Raw genomic sequence first — 19647 nt, forward strand, 5'->3', positions numbered from 1 at the left:
TAAAGGAAAACTAAAAGTAACAGCAAAACTAATAAAAGCTAAACTGAAACAAGCAGGTAAATAATGGTAAATAATTCAGTTAGTTTTCCTTTTTTTCAAAAGTCTAGTTTTTATATTTATTTTAGTTACTGATTTTCACATCTACTTTTAACTTTTAGTTTAGTTTTATATAATCACTTGATAAGATTAATAAAAAAAATGACAGCTGTAATAACTCCACATTTGATATAAAACTTGGCCAGCCCTAATATGAACACACCCTGCTTTGGTGTCTGGCTTCAGTCGTCATCAGGCTGCGTTGAAAGAGCAATGACAAAAACACACAAAAAAACAAGTATCGACATATTTCTCTGATATGTCATGTAGGACTGTGTGTAGTTTTCTTTTATTCTTTATGTGAAAATCACAAACAATGCTTCGTAGGATTTTGTTGGTGAGTTATGGCTTCTGTACAGTTGCCTCTTTATTATTTTGTTTTCTGCCTTTGAATGAATACACCCTGCTTTCATCTTTCCACAGATCCTCTCCAAACAAAAAAGGTTCGCAAGGTCCCTCCTGGCCTGCCTTCATCTGTGAGTGGAAGATCATCTACCTCTCATATAAATAGATTTCACAGTGAGCTCACCTAAACAAACACACTCACTCAAACACACATACACACACACACACACACACACACACATCTTTACCACTCACACACCCTCTCTTTTCACAGTTGTACACACAGAGCGCTCTTGACAACCCCGGCACACTTCTCGGATTGAAATTGTGTTGTCTCTGTGCGGCTTGTTCAACAGCGACTGCGGTGGTGGCTGTTTGATTTAGACTTTTAGTGTTTGTTGTTTACATGCTTGTTGTTTTAATCCGAGCACGTAAAGGTCTCGGCGGGCGACAACTTCCTGCAGATTTTTTGGTGTGTCGTGCAAAAGCGCATGCATGCGTGCGTGCGAGTGTGTGAATACACATGTGGACCTTGAGGTGATTGATTTTCAGTGCTGCCCTGTCACAGTCTAGCCTCCTCACAGCCTCTCCTGGGAGAAAGAGAGGCTGTCAGAGCGGATCCACAGCTCTGCTCTTTTGATGTTTAATTAGTCATTACGTAGCCGAACAGGAGGACAGACAGAGATTAATAGCACAGAATATCTGAAATTTCTATTGGTAATGATCCCGGTGGAGCAGAAACCATTAGGATGCAGAGAAGTGTGGAGCTCAGCTTGTATTCGCTTAGACAGGGGGTGTTGGAGTTCATTAATATGCATAAATCACTAAGTCAGATGTTCATTGTTAAAAACCCCGGTGGATCGTCAGAGGTTTTTATTAGGCTTTGCCTTGAATTCTCAGAACTAGTAGAAGACAAGGATTTTTAAAAAATGTTTTTTCCTTTTTAATCAGAAGCAACTGGTTTACCAAAAATCCAACATTTTCTTTCCTTAAACAATGACGGGGTTTCTTTTCTTCTTTTGGCGAGGGAGTCTGAGACTGGATTTGCCTTGCAGAGCTTTGATAATCATCACCTCTACTGCTGTTACTCTGAAATTAAATATGGAACAGGCCACCGAACATAAAAGGGTGGCATGTGTTTTGTTTCTGGATTTGTATTTGAAAAGAAGTTTGTCAGAGCATGAGGGAGAGAGAGCAGTCCCTGGCAGGAGCAGGAACGTGCGCTGCCTTCCTCTTAAGTAAGTGATATATTTGAGGTCTTGTCAGACGGAGGGAGGGAGGCAAAGAATGGTTGCCTCGCGGGTTACATCTCTTTGTTGTGTAAATGGACGCTGGGCTTTTATTTGTCAGTACTTAACACATGGGCGCAGGTGCGGTTCTGTGACTCATAAGAGTACAATCAAGCAGTACAATGCTAGATGGGGAAAAACAGTGACAGAGCATGGGATAAAATACAGCTTCTTCTTGTCACTCAGTACAGCTCAGAAGATAAAGCCTGGAGCTTGGAGGAATTATCCCAGTTAGTCTTTGATCCCATTTGAAAGAATAAAGATGGCAGTGTTGAATAAAGGGCTATAGGTCTCTTCTTACCTGCTGACAGAGAAAGGAAAACATAAAGAGTTTTTCTCCTCTTTATTCTTTTAGTTGGCATATGTGGAAAATGTTAGAGTGGGAGGTTGTGTGGCAGCTTTTAGGAGCTGTTACTTTATTGCTTAGTGAGCTAATAGGAAGCAAAGGTGAGGCATGGGTGTAGCAGCTATCGGATGGGGAAAAGTGCTACCTGCGGCCTTCCAAGGTGTGTCTGGTGACTGTTGGAGGGAGTGTAAGCTGCATTTCTGAGGATGGTTATCAGCTGAGAGCCGTGTTTGTATTGCGGGCTGTGGATGTAGCGAGGTTTGCCGTTGAAGAAGTGTCGAGGGGAAGGCGCACCTGGAGTCAGATTTACTTTGCCACAGGCAGCTGTGTGAAGAGCCTGCAGCGTACCTGTAAAGCATGAATGCAGCTGCATATGCCACCGAAAGCTTTTGCTTGTGTAAGCAAACGCGGGAGCCTCACCAGAGACCTGAATAGCTGCTCGATTTACAAAAAAAAAAAAATCAACACAGTGCTTCCTATCATTATATCTACTGCTGGGAATTTTCTTATTTATTTATTTCATTCTCAAATCCCCTCTTTATTCCCCAGCTTGTATTCTTTGCTCTCTCAGTCTAAAAATAAATTTCAGACTTTTAAATCAGATGGGCAATGGAAGATGCAAGTCCAGGCGTGATGTGTGTGTACACTACATGATGGAGCTGAATCAAAATATTTACGGGAGCACATCCTCTGTGCAGTTAGGTTTTGACACTGCAGTGCACCGGGATGTGAACACTATCTAGACGGGCCAGCTGGTGATTGCAAATATTTAAATGTTTATAGGGCTTTTTCATCTTATATACAGACAAACCCCCCACCCCCACATCAACCACACTCATACTTTCCTCTGTGGTCTGCTGGCTGTGTGCTTGCAGACGTGGGATTCTGCAGTGGCTGTAATCGTTTAATCGTGTGATGTATATGCCTAGCAATATGTTGTTTAAAGGATTCTTCAAAGCTGTTTGTTTATCTATAAATTTATAGCTTACCACTTTGTGCGGGAGATACCGATAGAAGCATTAGTTCTGTTACAGTAGACACCTCGGATCTCATTGGCCGCCTGCTTTTATTTGACTGTATAATCTGAACAGTGGATATGAAGGACAGAGCTTGTTGTCATTGGACAGACAGGCTGCTACGCCGAGGGATGCTGATGGGCAGCTGCGTGGGCACCTGTCTGACAAGAAGGACTGAAGAAGGAGGGAGAGAAAGCTCGTAGCTCGTGGGGGAAAGTTGCCTCTTGTAGGATATTTCTGGGAATCTGCAAGGGCATGGTGTGTATCTCTGTGTGCGTGTCGAGTTTGTTTGTGTAAATAGCGTTTGTGCCATCCTCCCCCACCGCCTCATCCCCCCATCCCCGCCTTGTCAGAGGCACAGCGGCTCAATGTGACACTTCCTCCCTGGCTTTGGTGACGGTATGGCTGCAGGATGAGAGAAAGAAAGTGGTGGGCTGAGATTCGGCTCCCCTTGGGGGCTTTTGCAAGCGAGAACCCTGAGTGTGGATGACAAAAAAGATTGACATTTGCTTTTGACAGATCACTCAGACACCCTTGTTTCTGAGAGATTTGTACTGTGCGAGCTGTAAGAAAGGAAGTCTGCTCTAGGCTGTGAATCTTAAGACCTAGAAATGTTCCTCGCAGTGTTGTCTGGTGCATGACTTTCAAATGGTATATTTTCTCTCTCTCTCCATCTGCCATTAACGGCTCAAAGACAAAAATAATACTGTACTGCAGCGGTAAGCTAGGGTTCCTGTTGTAGTGAGAGCAGCTTCTTTTTGTTTCTTCCTTTGAACCGTGGCAGGACGGGACAGTAACAGGGCTCAGGGAAGAGATCTTAGATGAAATGCATCAGTAAAGCCCTTTGTAAACCTCCGGGCCTTTTTAAGTCTCAGGCAAAATTAGATTCTGGGGCCACCCAGCAGAAAAGCATAAAGTTGCATGTTTTGTGTTTTTGCCTTTTGATATCCTGATGTAAATCCACAAAAACATGAATTAAACAATGACACCCGCAGGGACGAACATTATAAACAAACGTGCATGCATACACTTTCAATTACATCCTGAAGTAGCCTGCTGATTTTTATTTATTTATTTGTAGGAAGTCACTAAACAGAGATCTGTTTCCCAGTCTCGTTGTACAAGTTAATGGTTTCTAATGTGAAACAAGGGAAATATTGGATTAATAACAATAATAATGACGCTGATACAGTTTTTAGGCCTTTGAAATTTATCTATCTAGAGCGCGGCGTTGTCAGAGAAAAGCTAATTACACTTTCTTTTTTCTCACTTTTTTCCCTGTGGTGTTGAAAGTAGTATCGCGTATGGAGTATTTTCCTGATTTTTGGTATCAAGTTTTTAAATTCTAGTATCATGACCACTAGCTAATATTAAATACTTGCACAGCTCAAAAAGACTTGATTGCTGACAGTTGGTTGCTGTTATCGGACAGCAGGCCCTACTTCTGTGGGTTTCATATTAACAACAGAGCAAGCTGCAAATGTTAAGTCGTCTTTTAATTTTATTTCTTAAAGAGTAACACCTGTAAAGCTGGAAATTATTCCTGATTGTTCCACAGTTCACTGTAAAAATTAGAATTTGGTGTATGTTCTGTATGTCATTGTTTTGAATTTTTTATAATAGGTGATTAAACTGACAGGGGCCAATATTGTAGGCTTTGACTTGACCCCAGTTAGCGAGCTCCCCAGAGATGACCTCATCAGATGGCTGATTAGATAGACATCCTTGGTTTGACGGGATGATGCTGAACAGTCGCAGCCACCTCTGGGACCCTGGGCTTTGTGTTTATCTTTGTTTGGGTGGCTGAAATTTACCACTGACATTAGAGGCTGCAGATAATGGAACAGGCAAACAATCCAGAGGCCTGACCTCTTTCATCTGTGAGGAGAACAAGGAGTTAAAAGGACTAAGAGCACAAAAATAATGCACAGATTAAAGTCATTACTCACATTCTGGCCTGTTGTAAATTATTCATGTAAGCCTTGCGTGAGTGTACGGCATTAATGCAAACCTTGATTTGAGATCGCTGGGAGACTCAAGAACACAGCCTGTCAACAATCACTAAGTTTGTTATTTAGAGACCATCTAAGGGTGGCTGCTGTGACCTGGAAAAGACATCACTGAACCACAGGATTCTGCTGTAGGTCAGAGGTAATGTGTGATGCGTGTATTACTGAGGGATAAATGAGATCAGTGTAACGACCATAGATGGCGACTATTCAGGTTTCTGAAGGTGTGCCGGTCAGCTTGCTTCTAAGGCAAAGGAAGTTTATTCAGCTCGGAAGTATTGGAGCATCTTGAAGCGTTCAAGGACCCAGAGAAATCAATCATCCTCATAATGTTGGTGTTGGTGTTTAAAATTGAACATGTGCAGACACAATATGTGCAGGTGTAAATGTTTGCTCACCTCTTCCCATCAGCTGCAGCAGACTGCCAAAGAATGAACACTAGGTTTGCATTTTTGTACGTCTGGTTCTCTTGTGTCAAAGCTTCTTGTTCAATGCCTAAAAATAAGGTCTGCTGTAATAAGAAGCTTTAGTCACTCTCACATTTTGTTCTACAACAAATATGCAAGCAAATACCCATGTTTTACTATTCAGGTTATAACTGTGCTGCTAATTTGTGGAGATTATCATGCAGAATTAAATGTTTAAGAATCGAACACTTATATGTCACACTAAAAGCCTATAGAAAAAGAAAATCCCATTGCTTTTTTGGCGAGGGAGCCAGGGTGATGCTAACATTCAGGTTGGCCTACAACAAAAGTCATCCCTGCAGCACTCCGGAGGGATGAATGAGCTTTTCGTCATGCAGTCTAAAATACAAAAGAGCCATTTAAGGGATGGTTTTGCAGCGTAGAAAGACACCCTGTAAGTCTTCTTTTCCTGCAAAATTCTGGCTGGCCAGAGGATCATATAAAGATCTTTTGGGGTAGCTCTGCGATCCTCCATAATTATCCTACATAATTAGTTAGTGGATAGAAAGTCAGTCTCCAACTCACTGGACCGCTGCGTCATCCTGTTTATTCCTTTTTTTGATAGTCTTTATTAGATAGGAGCAGTAGAGGAAGGCAGGAAATGAGGGGAAATGGAGCAAGGAAATTACATGCAGTAAAGGTGCAGCTTCATCTGTTCGAATTTCACCAAATCTCAGTCGATATTCTCCTGTGGGAGACGATAATCTTATCTTATTTTAAACTGAAAGATCTGACCAGAAGTGGTGATTTCTGTCTCTGCTGCGTTGATGCTTCCAGGATGTTAATTGATTAGCTTTCTTGTGGTCTTCACCGGCTCTGCTGTCTGCCGTTGACGAGATAAGTTACACCTTTAAGATGCCCAGCACTTCTAGTGAGCACTGTCCTACTTGTGTCACGGCCAATCAGGGGTTTGCTTTGCTCAGTGAACAGTGCTGTTATTTATTTGTTTGGCGACATCATCTGTAACTAGAATCAAAATCATGTGAAAAATTAAGTTGGTAGATTCAAAATAGTGATTCTGGGCTTCCACTGGGTCATATCTGTACCCCGGATGAAGTGACCTTCTAGATCCTTCCAGAACAAATGAATGAGTCCCCGTGAAGGTAATGAAACTAATCCTTTGAAGGATTACATCCTCACCGTTTAACCACAGAAGCCTTCATTCTCTATGCCCCAGTCTCGCTCTGTCTTATTCAGTTCTTTCAATCTCTTCTATTCTCTTCTGGTTTACACATTTTTCACATTTATTCTACAGTGTAAAGTAAAAGTGTAAGCAGCAGGAGAAAAAGTCAAAAAAGGAAGCTTTCTTTCAGGAGATAATGTTATTAGGTTGTTTTTAGTTTCCCTGCCATATGGTTTTAGACAGATGTCCAAACAGCACAAATGTGTTATGTAAATTTTTAAAATTCCTTTTATTTCTGTTAGCTCGGAGAATAAAATAAATATGGTTAGAAGCTTTGTGTTATCATTTCCTGCCATCAGGTTTTTAGTCCAAGTGCCTAATTATTGAAATGTGTGCACTCTTCTTGTAAATATGATTGAAAACATAAGGGTGCTTTTTTTTTTTTTTTTCATTCTTGCTGATGAGTCCATGAGTCGTGTCACTTGTATTAAATTGCAGTCTGTAATGTGGACATTCAGTATTTGTAAAACAGCTTTTGAGACCAGCAGTCACATGCAACAAGCACAAAATCCACAAAAAGTAAAATAAATAAAACCTTGTGTTTTATGTTATGAAGAGGTCAAATAGATTTGCAGCAAAACAGCAAACAGGTGTCCCATCCCAGCACTTTTTTACATTTCATGCAAAAAGGAGGTCTCTACTTTCACTTCCCTGAACTCTTCAAGCGGAAAACACAAAGAAGTCAGGATTAACGATGTGGCATCTCATGGGAAAAAGAAATTTAACCCTTTTTAAAAATGAGTTTGTAGTTTAAGATCGGATGGATCCAAAGTCAGTCTCTCTTACTTATAACTGTAGGTGAGGGTTTTTTTCCTCAAATGTTTTTATAGGCTAATGTTTTATAGGCTAATCTTACAAAAAACATCTTACGTGAACTATTGGGACACGTGAACATATAGCTCCTAAATCAACCAAAAGGTGCTGCTGTGCTGTGTTCTTGTACAGCATCTGTCTTGTCCTCTCCTTTTTGTCAGAACATCTAAATTTCCATCAAAAGCATCTCTGCTTCTGCTCTCATACAGAAGAATTCAGGATCCGGCCTCACATGACAAAACTGTGATTGAATGGATCTGCATGAGTAGTGTTCACAGTCTTAACAGCTTTTCCTCGTGTGTGTGTTTCTTCTCCGGGTATGGAGATAAATAATGCAGACAGGCCTCAGTGCTGTCAACCCCAAGTTTCATTTTTGTCTCTCCTCTTCATGCACCCCTACAAAAATCAGTGCCACTCATCTTATTGTTCATACACGTTCGTGTTTAATCTGTCCCCTTCATCCACTTACACTCTGATGCCTTTAACAGTATCAACTAAAGCCTGCAGCTGGCTTTGAAGCATCAATTTCCTAAACAGGTTCAGTAACTCACTTCTTTGCTCTGACTTTTTATACTTTCCTCATATGCAATTCATTGATGCAGCATAATGTATATTGTTAGTTTTATCTTCATATTTTAATGAGATTTCTCCTGCAGTACAGTGTGCTTTTATTGCCGAGAAATTTAATTTTTATAACTGGACTCAATTATACAAGCTCACTGCTCTGTAGCGTACGCAGAGGTTATAGTTAAATATAAACATGCAAGCTGTCATACAGTAACTGAGACTTTACAGAGATCATTATTTAATTATTTAATCCTTTTTTAGACATCACGTGTGCAGTGAATAGGTTTTTGCATTTTCTTTTATAGTTTGTGATAAAATGAACAAAAATACTTTAATAGACTTTAATATGTAAAGAAAACGAATCTCTTGAGCACTATGTAAGCAAAAAAATTTTTTAGTAAGTAAGTTTAAATTCATTTATTTAAAAAAAACTTAAAATACATATAAATAGGGCTAATGAGCCTGTTTTGGGTAATCCCCCATCTAGGGCTGGGCCATATTATACCGTTCACGGTAATACCGGTATAATGTTAGGCAACGATAGGAAAATGAAATATCGCGATAGAATGGGAGTAAAACGCGCGTGCGCAGTGCCTTTGTTTTCATACGCACATGGCCGATTGTTGAGTGAAACAGATGAACCAGAATTGGTTTGTAAAAATGGTGCAACTTCCGTGATGTGGAACTGGTTTGGTGTTTGTCCGTCAGATACACAACAAAGCACATTTTTTTGCAGAACATGCAAGCGGCCGTTGTTATTGTCGTATTTGTCGGACTAAGATGCTCTTAAATCTGGGAGTAATCTGGGTCCTAAACTCCGTATGCTTCAGGTCAAACAACACTGCAGCATCACTGAGAGTTAAAAACTGTCTAAATTCTTTCATCTTTAATAAAACGATCAGCATTGCTGCTTTACCAGGTGTAACTATGAAGTTTAACTTCCAGGCATCCATGAAAACAAAAGTTATTACATTTAACGGAGTTAGAAGTTAGCAGGAAGCTAGCGGAAGTTAGCTCGCTAGTTTCGCTAGTTACCTAAGCATGATATTGCATGTTCTGACTGAGAGATTTCTGAAAAAAATCAAACGTACAGCTCTGCTATCACTTCCAACATAAATGAAGACGGGAAACTAAACAGCAGTGACGTTTGTAGGGTTACTGAAGTTGGGCTAGCTGGTATATAATGATGTGCTACGTGATCGCTAGCGACACAGCTATGTTAGCATAACATAAACAGTGAAGCTGGAGGACGAACACTAACACTTTTCCACTTATAAAAGTTAACGTGAAGGTTCTTCATGGTTAGAGACAAATGCAATCGCATGGCAGGATGCTGTAAACGGACCAAACTTCAGTCAGGAGAACAACTGAGATAATCCATCCACAATACGAGGTTAGTCATTAATATACTGCAGCAACATGGGAATAGAGCAGCTGCCAGAGAATTCAACATTAATGAATCAATGGTACAGAAGTGGAGGAAGCAAGAAGAATGAGTTTAATAAAGTTTGATTTATCTGACTGCTTTGTTTCGCTTAATGTGCCTTATAATCCCGTGCACCTTATGGTCCGAAAAATGCGTACTGCACACTGCAGTTTAATGTTGCAAAGCACCTCTTTTTAACTTCAGTGGATATTATACATGGTTATGCTCAGGATATGTCAGCCCATTTCTACTGGAAATGCCTTTTGGTTAAACTTTCAGCAAGGAATTTGCATTTGCACTGTTATATTTTTATAAAGCTTTAATGTACATAAAAACCAGCTTCTTCTTTAAGTGAAAATAAATGGAAGGTTGTCTTTTTGCGCTAGTAATGTTGTGGAGTTGTATTTTGTCTCGCATCAATTATATCGTCGGTTATATCGTTATCGCAAATTTTCAAATATATATCGTGATAAATATTTTTGGCCATATCGCCCTGCTCTACCCCCATCTGCTGTTTGTTTGGATCCAGGTCAGCTAACTTTAGAAATTAGCATCACGCTGCCAGAGTCTATAAAAATATTAACCATCACTATCATTGCCAGTGTTACTACTGTCTGGGTAATGCGGGTTTAATGGTCCATGATAATAAAAAATGGTCTTTTGATTTAATGCACAGAAACACTGAATTTTGAGTCTCCATTCATGATAAAGCCAGGAGTTTGGGAGGGAGAAGGTTTGAATCCCCTCATGCGCCCCGCACTCAGCCCTCCCTAATTAGAACCAGAGCTTCTTACAGGAAGCAATCTTCCTGCCCGATGACATCACCGCTAAATCCATGCGTGAGTTGGGGGGTGACCTCAGCCTGTGGATTTGCTCGGGGTTTTTCAACACCCAAACAAATCCCAAGAAAAGCACCTTGTGATGACTTGAGTGTCTTTAGAGAGGATCGTGTGAACAGGTGGGCGGAGCTGAACCTTCACCTCCCAGCTCAACAGTGACGATTTCCAGCAATATCAAGCCTGTGAACTGTGAGTCACGGTCATTCATACGTTATAAATTAATGAACTCTTTTAGGCATTTTCTCTCCTTCAGAGTCAGTAGTGAGAGAAATTAGTTTGATGTATCCTGAATCAGCCAGAACTGGTGTGTGTGTCTGTGCCCATTTGTCCCTGCTTTCATGTGTTTTCCTCGCAACACTGCGATGTGTGTCTGGACTTGTTTTAAGATCTCTTCAAACACTTCTATCATGACCATTTTCCTTAAAGCATCAACTTGAAACAGTGCCAGATTTAAAGGGGTAACAACATGCAAAGCCAGTGTTTTGGATGAGTTTAAAAGGACCTCTGAGAAGAAAGGGGGATAAATAATAACAGTACTAAAAGCAAAAGCATAATAAAGGCCTAGTTTTCTTAAGGAAGTGGAAGCTTTCATCTTTCTATAACAGTAATGTTCTCAATGAGTCTACAGGCCTGTGTTTAGTCGAGCAAGCTTCGAGTGGCACACATGAAAGGCTCCAGTCAGGCTGTCCAGACCGGTCTCTTGCTAGAATATGGTATCTATTCTCGCCTCCTCCCCTCCTTTCTTCTTCTTCTTCTTCTTCTTTCCTTTACCCCCCCACCCCCCACCCCTCCTTCTCCTCCCCCGTGATAAAGGTAATGGGGAGCTGTGTGGCTTGCAGTGACAGTAAACCATGGTAAAATGGCTGTCAATGTTTTGCTCCCACCCACCCACCCACCCCTTTAGTTCTCCCCCGTCTGAGGCCCCCAGGGTTTAGGAAATGGAGCATTATTTTCCTGTTTCGACGTCACAAGCCAACCCCTCTGCAGCTGTTGCATGCTTTACAACTCTGTGTTTACAGGGGCTCCAGCTAAAGGTCCCCCTGCGCTAACACCCAAACTCTCACATTTCATAAATCAGCTGTTGTATTGCTGGCTGGATTTTGGATTCATGGATTTAAAAAAAAAAATTCTTGCAATGTTGAGCCGTCACTCTCTCCACTCTAATGACTCCTTGTTGGTGTGCAAACCATGTGTGGGAACAGGTAAAATGAGCTTCCAGATGGCTTTGCTCTTCCAAAAGCCATAATTCACCTCACTGCCTGTAGACTCATTTAATCATCACAAAAACAAAAAGATTAGACGCCCGGGATTAAAACGTGTGGAAGAGAACAGGCTCGCCGCACTTATTTAAAGCCCTCATTTGATCGCCTTTGAATTACACACAATAAAACCCTGCTTAGAACAAAATTATTTTAGTTCCAGTTTGTCGGGGTTCCCCTGCAGAAAATCTGCATTTTTCTATGCCTGGAATTAAAACATTTTTTTTCTCCTCTCTTTCTAAATCCGCTCACACATTTGTTTTCCGTCCCACCCACTTCCCTTTATCTTTTCTATACCCACCTCCCCATCGACTCCCTTCCCCCCTCCTCGTCCTCTTCGCCTCAGCACTTAGAGGCTTAAGGGAGGGATGTACCACACGAGCCACTCCCTTCTTACAGCCACCCCTTCCCACAGTGTGGAATGGTACAATCCTGCTTTGCATAAGTTTCCTCTGAGTGGGTCTGTGTGTGTGTGTGAAGGCCAGTACTGAAAGAATTATTAGTCCCTTTTGAACGGTTTGGATGTATGTCTAGAGAGAAAGCTAGCGTGCCGCTGTACTATACCTTTATCACTTAAATTGTTAAAGCTATAATGTATTGCGCCTACCCTGTCCCTGGAATGGGCAGTAACTCTTTAATGTATTACTACAACGGAAAATCGGTGAGTAGTCTCTCTGGGAATGTGTGTGTGTCTGAGACAGAAGGGAGCTGTATAAAGTGTGGTTGCCTGTGTGTGTATGTATACGAGTGTATCCCTTTGACTGTCAGTCTGATTTTATGTGAAGTTTTTGCACTTATTGGTTTGAACTTTTAAAGCACTTTGTTCGCCTCCTTGCATGCAAGTGCAAGCGTCCGATGCTCCTCTGCCTCATTTTCCACTGCATCAGTTAAAGCTGTCACACAGTGCAATTAAAACAAGTGACTCAAACCTGCTTTGTACCACGTACAAGTAAATATTCCAGGTTAGACATATTTTAAAAAAGGAGGTTTTGCCCTTTTTTTTCCAAAGCATTTTCCTCTCATGCAGAGAATGAAGCAGAGCAGCAGAAAGTCTTTTGCAGTCTTGAATTATTTTTACTGGCTGCTCGCTTCAACTCCGAGACTGGGTTGAAATAATAGCAAGTGGGAGTCTGGGAATGATTAAGGGAAAGAGGCTGCCTGTTGAGGTTAGACTTTCCTGTTTGCAGATTGAGCTCCAAGCACCAGTGTTGCTGTTATTCCATCTGTTTTTAATCACTTTAGCATTCTTGACGCCACAGGGAGCCTAATGTGATTTCTGAACTTTTCTGTAATGACTTCTTTGATTTTTGTTACTCTAAAAAGCTTTTCTCTGTGACTGCTTTTGTGTCAATACATACGTTAATTAAAGTGTGCTGCCCTCAGAACTTTGGAGTTTCCATAGTTTTTGTGTGTGTGTGTGTGTGTGTGTGTGTGTGTGTGTGTGTGTGTGTGTGTGTGTGTGTGTGGACTTGTAGGTGTAAAGGCGAGCTATGCTTGAGGTGTTTTACTGTAAAAATCTAGTGGACTGATGAGTCTGTTCAAGGGCAGTCTAACAACGGGTGAAGTAGCTCTGCAGTGCATTTCAGTAATCCTTAAGTAATGATCCTGTCATAAGCAAATTACGCAGACAGATTTCCACCTGTCACTGCACGTGTTGTTTTTGCTGTTAGATAAAAAGGGCATTTGAAAGAGAAATGAAGAGGTTAGCTTTTTTATGGCATTGTATTTAAAAGGTCATGTTACTCATGCTTGTGTTTCAGCTTTCCTCATAACCCATTACGGCATTTCCCTTTTTGTTCTCGCTGCACAAAAGATGACTTTGATCTTTTTCATATTAAGTATTAACAGGCTTGTGTTACATTTGGTGATGGGGAGAAAATTGATAGCATGTGGACAGAATGGGCAAACTTTTATGATCAAAAGCACTTGTTAAATAACCACCAACAACTTTTTTTTCTTTCTTTTTTTTTCTGTTTTGCTTGCAAGGAAAAAGAAGGATGGTGCTCATTCTTTGCACCAACTTCATCCACATTAATTTGTTATAATGCAGAGTTGCATAGCAGGCTCACCATCTGGAGCACTGGGAGAATTCACAGTGGGCCATTGGCTTGTGAGTTGGTGGCACGGTACCAATACAGATGGAGCAGCTCACTGAGCTTTCTTCCGTTGCCTATTAGTGGAAAAGAAAAAATTGAAGTGAAAGCCCTGCAGCGATTTTTTTTTTAGACCCCTTTTTGTTGTTGTTGTTGTTGTTGTTGTTGCTGTTCTGGTGGTGGTTGTTGTTTTGCTTCACAGAAAGCTGTCCTTCACAAGTGGAAGGACATAAAATTAGACCAGAAAATAGCAAAAACGCTAATGTCACAACATGTTTTCTTTAAAGTGCCACATGCCTGTTGTTGTTGTTGTTTTTGTGGTGCAACAGGTTGGATCCTGCTTTCTAGAAGCCTACATGGCGCATGTGTTTTCTGCACTGCAGTATGCATGCTTGACTAAATATCCAGGACAAAGTCAGAGTATTTGCATAAATTGTACGGCATACTGTGATTAGTCAGCAAAGTTGTGTTGATGCCAAAACCAAATTTTTGTGACATTACTGACTGGAAGGTATTTTTGTGCTTCTTGACGTTACATTTGGATGTAAGATTTAGCTGTTTAGCAGTTTATATGTTTTTATTAGATATGATATAATAGAATAAACATTATTATTCTCTTCAGATCTATCCATCTCCTTCAGTTGCTTTCTTTGCTTTCTTCTAGTCAAGAATTCAATTCTTTGAGGGCATTTAATGTTTATATTTCACTTAAATGTGAATTCACTGAAATTTTTATTTCTTCACATGCTCATGTAAGCGTTTGGCTTCCACTGCTAACTCTTACAACATCAAAACGTCGTGCCACTAAAAGTTGGTCTTTGTGTTGGCTCAGTGTCACGGTTTTATGCATAAAAATACTGAAGCTTTTATTTTCCAAAAAACATTGGCAGATATCGCACACAAATGTCGAACAACGCCCCTCTAAGAGAGGAGACTGAGCTCAGCTTTAGTTTGAAGAGGCATCGATTCTTTCTAAGCCCTGTAAGTGTTTAAGATTTGGACTTGAAACAAAATGCCCCAGAGAGTTGGTTCGATTCCAAGTAAAGACATACCATATAAAACAGGACAAGCCATTAAGAGTGTGTTTGAACTCTTCTCTTTGAGGTTTTTGGCAATTAGACAGACTGATTCTTTCCTTACTTTTATTTATTTTTACATTTCCCTTCCCTTCCTGTTATTCTGTGATGTCCTTTGTGGTCGTCGACAGATTTTCTTTCAGCCTTTGATATTTTGATCGGTAAGGCGTGAACTTCAAACACAGGTACCGCAAGGCTGGGAGGCACATGGGAAGGTGTGGAGGATATATTCACCAAAATCAAGCTTCATAGATTATCATTAACTAAAAGTCATTGTTTTCTTTCATAATTTATGATTCATATTCAAATAATTAGTTGTAAATAAAAAAAGGTGCCACTGTAAGATTTGTCTTTTGTGTTGATTTTATTTAAGAAATAACGGCTGGTGCTCAAATAGCCAGTATAGGCGTGTGCTGGTGTGCTGATCCGTGTGAGTGACGGCTTTTAATTAATGGCCTTGTAAAAGGAAACCCAGGCGGGCCCTCTCCTCCATAGGCCTGGCGGAATGAGGCACCCGGTGTTTGGGATGGTTTATTAATGCTTTGACTGGTTAGCCCAGGGTAAAAAGGACAATTAGCATTATCCGCTGCCATATGCTGCCCATTGAGCGTCTGACAGAGGCGAAAGACAAAGCCCGGGTTCCCGTGTGAGGCTAACCTGAGATCTCTCTGGAACTTACTATCAACCCTGGTCACATGTGTAAGCCAGAAGACCCATGAGGGTTGCACCCCTCCCAGAGCACTTTAATTACACACCCAGACAACAGCGTGCGGGAGACCTGCTCACTCAGCAGAGTCTCGCTTAAGCTGCATTTTGATGTGATGTTCACGTGTATGTGCGAGCGTTTCAGCGCGAACACTTTGTTTGCCGTGCATATTTTCCATCAGCACCCCGTCATAAAAGAACTTAAGTAAGTAAACAACCTTTGTGGTCGTCATCACGTCCACGTGCATTAGGAACCAATTTGGAGGAGTGAGCTGTCAACATCTGAGTGTGAAATGAGGCCATTAAACGGCAGGTTTATCTTGCTGAGTGGGGACACAAGCTGGAAATGTGCAGGTGGAATCGAGCTGGCAGGTCTGGCTCTGATTAGTGTTACACGACAGTGGGGTCATCCAGTCCTGTCTGTGGGAGGGAGAATTTGTCCAAAACTTTTTCTCCCTGTTTCCCTCCTTTATGCTCTGCCTCTCTGCCTCGCTCCCTCGACCTCCATCTGGAGTGGATGAAGTCAGAGACCACATCACTGGTGTTTGGACTCCAGTCTTTTTGATCTCACCGCCCAGATTGGCACACACTCACAGCTGTACAACAGCGTGCTCATTGTGTCTCCTTTCCCCCGCTAGCTTGCAGGTAGAAGTATAAAGAAAGCAAAGCAGGCTCTTTTTGTAGCGCTTATTTGATTTCTGCCTCTCTGGGAATGCTGCAATTTGCCAGGCATTTAGTCTATGCATGTAAGCGGGTGTCATTATACTTCCATTAGAGGTTGAGTTGATCTGAAATGCAAATACTTCTGATAATCCACTCCCCCCGTCATGAGCTTGATTGCTTGCTAGTCATTAGAATGTGTGTATTTATAGTTGTAGGGCTGTTTCTGCAGTGGATGTGTGCGTGTGAGATCACATACTTGTATAGACCCTAATATGATTGTGCTTTGCATTTTTAGGAAGCGTGTTTACTTCACAGAAACTGATATAAGAGAGCTGAATGAGTTTGAACACCCTCATACCGTGTGACAGTCTTGGTGTTTCGGTTTCTTCTAATGACGATCATGTTCTCCTGGCAGGTGTACGCACCATCTCCAAACTCAGAAGACTTCAACAGAGATTCACCTTCGTACTCTTCTCCAAAACCCTCCAGCAGTATGTTTGCAAGCACTTTCTTCGGTAGGTTCAAAGCAAAGTCTCCATGTTTTGGATAGAATTACCATCTACTGCTTATTTTTTTAATACCCTTTTATTACACTGGTGTGTGTTGAGTTTGTGCACGATTAACCAGCAAGTATGAGAAGGATTAAATGCACTACTGTATATTCCATTCATGCTCATTTCTCATTATTTAGAAGGATAAGCAGGATAAGACCAAGTGAGCATTTCTGGGTTTTGGGGTTTTTTGCAATCCCAGCCATTGACCTCTGAGAAACACAGCTAATGTCAAGAAATCTAGCAGCCACCTCATCTCACCAACTCATAAACAAGGACAAACGTCATATTTAACAGCATAAACCAGATGAGTGCATTCTTTCGACTGTTTAAACTCCCATTAAGTCACAAAAACTTTGAGAACCTCTGGCCTAAATTAAAGTCAGTGTGGTATGTTTTCATCAAGTTATCACCTAGAACCTCAGTTTGTTCCATTAGTTTGCATTTTTATTTTTGTTTTCAGTTCATTTTAGTTTCCTGAGTGGGTTTGCTCTTTTCAGTTTTGTTTTTATTAGTTTCAGTAGTATTTTGAATTTATTGTTATTATAATGTGGGTGGCTTGTGTCAGAGATCAGATGTTCAATAGAAATTTAACACTTTATGTCATGCGTCACGAAAAAACCTGGTGTTTGTTAGGTTAACGCATTTGGCCAGACTGACAAAAAATAAAGTGAAAGAAAATTGCCTGATTTTGTTTATTTCTGTCAATTTTCTAAGCTCACAATGTATTTCAGATGACTGAAGTATTTTGTTTACACCTAGTTTTAGTTTTTTGTTTAGTTTTGTTAACAGTTATAACCTTGGCGGTTATCGTGAGCTCCAAAACCACTGAACCAAACATCTGTTTATATTTAATTTTGTAGTTTATATGTTGTCAGACAGATTGAGTTGTTAGATGTGTGCTCAGATTCTTTTCAGTGGGACTGACTCCCACACACACACACACACACACACACACACACACACACACACACACACACACACACACACACACAAACACAAACGTCTTCTTGTTGCTCTTTAGCGTTTGTGTTATCTCAGCTGTGTTCAAGACAAGGATCGTGTTTCAGTCCCGAGAGGGAAAAAAACCTAAAAAGTGCTCTTTGGATGACCCCCAAGTTTTAAGGGTAAAGTTAGGGGGTTAGCCGTCTGTCTAACATGTTGTTTCCTTCAGTTCTAATCCATTGTGTGCTAAAGTGATATGTTTATTGGTTTTAGATGGTACCCACAGTTCGTCTGACCCGTGGAATTCGTCCAATGGCATCAGTCAGCCCGGCTACGGGGGAATACTCGCAGGATCTTCATCTCACATGCCACAGTCAGGAAACTACAGCAGCCTGCACTCACACGACCGTTTGGTAAGCTTCACAGCTCGGCCGGCAGCACTTAGGCTTTATGAATAAGTGATAGATGATTGCTAGTAAGTTTCTGTTTTGCCCTCACGTTTACATGAACGATCCAGTGTGTATTGTTGAACACGCAGGGCAAATAAATTCTGTTGAAGCCCTGGTTTTTGCTCTGCTCTCCCATAGCGCATCTTCCTCAGTTGGAGGGATCTGTGTGTGTCTTAAGTTGTTGTCTGGTTATTATCAGTGAAGACACCGCTGACCCTCTTTGTGTCAGCGTTTGATCTTTTTTCGTCCGCCTGCCTGCTTCACTTGGCAGGGCATCACAGGGAGGCTGCAGATGCTGCCTGCCCTCTCTTTATCTCTGTCCCTCCCCCGCTACACGAACTTTTACTGCGTGACAGCCTGGAAGACGTCAAAGGGCATTTTTAATTTCAAGAATAAATAAATAAGCTCTTTCTTTCTTTCTGTCTCACACAAACACATTTATGATTGAAAATAACACTTTTCTCTCTTCCCGATTTTCCAGAATTACCCCGCACACTCAGTCTCTCCAGACATCAATGCCAGTCTTCCTCCCATGTCCAGCTTCCACAGAAGCAACACCAGCACTTCACCATTCGTCACTGCGGCACACACCCCGTCCGTCACCTCGGCCGATGGGATCATGGGTACGTTCTTGTGTTAACAGTTCAGCTACCTGCTCAGGTTGGCTAATTACTGACACCGCAGTGTAATCATAGCTGAATGTTCATTCTGTGAAGGCACTGAGTCATGCAGGGGGACAGCTGCTTTGTGCACTGTAACCGCTCCACATTTGTCTGAGTTTGCGATTACAAAGCTTCGCTCTGTGTTTTTGTAGCTGCTGCAAATCGGGGGACTGCCACTGGAAGCTCGCAGACTGGAGACGCACTGGGCAAGGCTTTAGCCTCGGTGAGTTACGCTGTTATGTCTATGATGGAAAACGTTGCCTATCAATACTAAGTATTTTCCGAGTAGCGTCAGTGTTGCTTAAGGCATTTTGATCAAGTTCAAAGAAGTTTTTGCATTTCTAGTCAAGTGTGAAACTCATGTCTGACTTCTTTAAGCCCTCGAGCTCAAATGGTTCTGATTTTTCTGCAAATCAAAGTAAAAATACCCCCCCCCCCCCCCCCCCCCCCTTTTATTTATTTAAAAAAAAATTTTTTTTAGTGTTTTTTCTCCAAAGAAGGTGACCTCCGTAATCATGCAGGGAATTAAATGCTATACTGACCGCTGATTAAAACAGCCCAGAGGACAAGTTTATAGTTGTTTTTTTGTCTTTTGTTTTTTTGGCCTAAGCCTGGATAATTGTGGGCTTAAACTAAGAGTATTCAAGAAAGGCAACTGTACATTAAAAAATACTCCTAAAGCCAATGGATTACACTTCAGGGACATCCTGTAATGGTTCAGTCCTTTAGGTTGTTTATAGTGTTATGTGTCCGAAGTGGACTCACAGATAAACGTCACTATTTGAATTGCATGATGAAAATGATGACGTACATGTGCATTTATGTAAACGTTTTTGTGACACAACAGA

The 19647-nt window shown here is 41.2% G+C and overlaps 1 protein-coding gene across 3 annotated transcripts in view; it reads left to right on the forward strand.

Annotated features, from left to right (window-relative positions):
- tcf12 (transcription factor 12) overlaps positions 1-19647 on the forward strand; it is an 86132-nt gene that overhangs the window by 49349 nt on the left and 17136 nt on the right. For all 3 annotated transcript variants that reach the window (XM_085453258.1, XM_085453266.1, XM_085453274.1), the window contains exons 8-12: positions 520-572; positions 16608-16707; positions 17962-18101; positions 18619-18760; positions 18952-19022. In XM_085453258.1, coding sequence (XP_085309384.1) covers positions 520-572; positions 16608-16707; positions 17962-18101; positions 18619-18760; positions 18952-19022 — 506 coding nt within the window. The remainder of the gene's footprint in view (positions 1-519; positions 573-16607; positions 16708-17961; positions 18102-18618; positions 18761-18951; positions 19023-19647) is intronic.

This window comes from Copadichromis virginalis, linkage group LG1, assembly GCF_057382275.1.
Source record: "Copadichromis virginalis isolate Kocher_CV1m ecotype Utaka linkage group LG1, C_Virginalis_male_GT1.1, whole genome shotgun sequence".
Classification (NCBI taxonomy): domain Eukaryota; kingdom Metazoa; phylum Chordata; class Actinopteri; order Cichliformes; family Cichlidae; genus Copadichromis; species Copadichromis virginalis.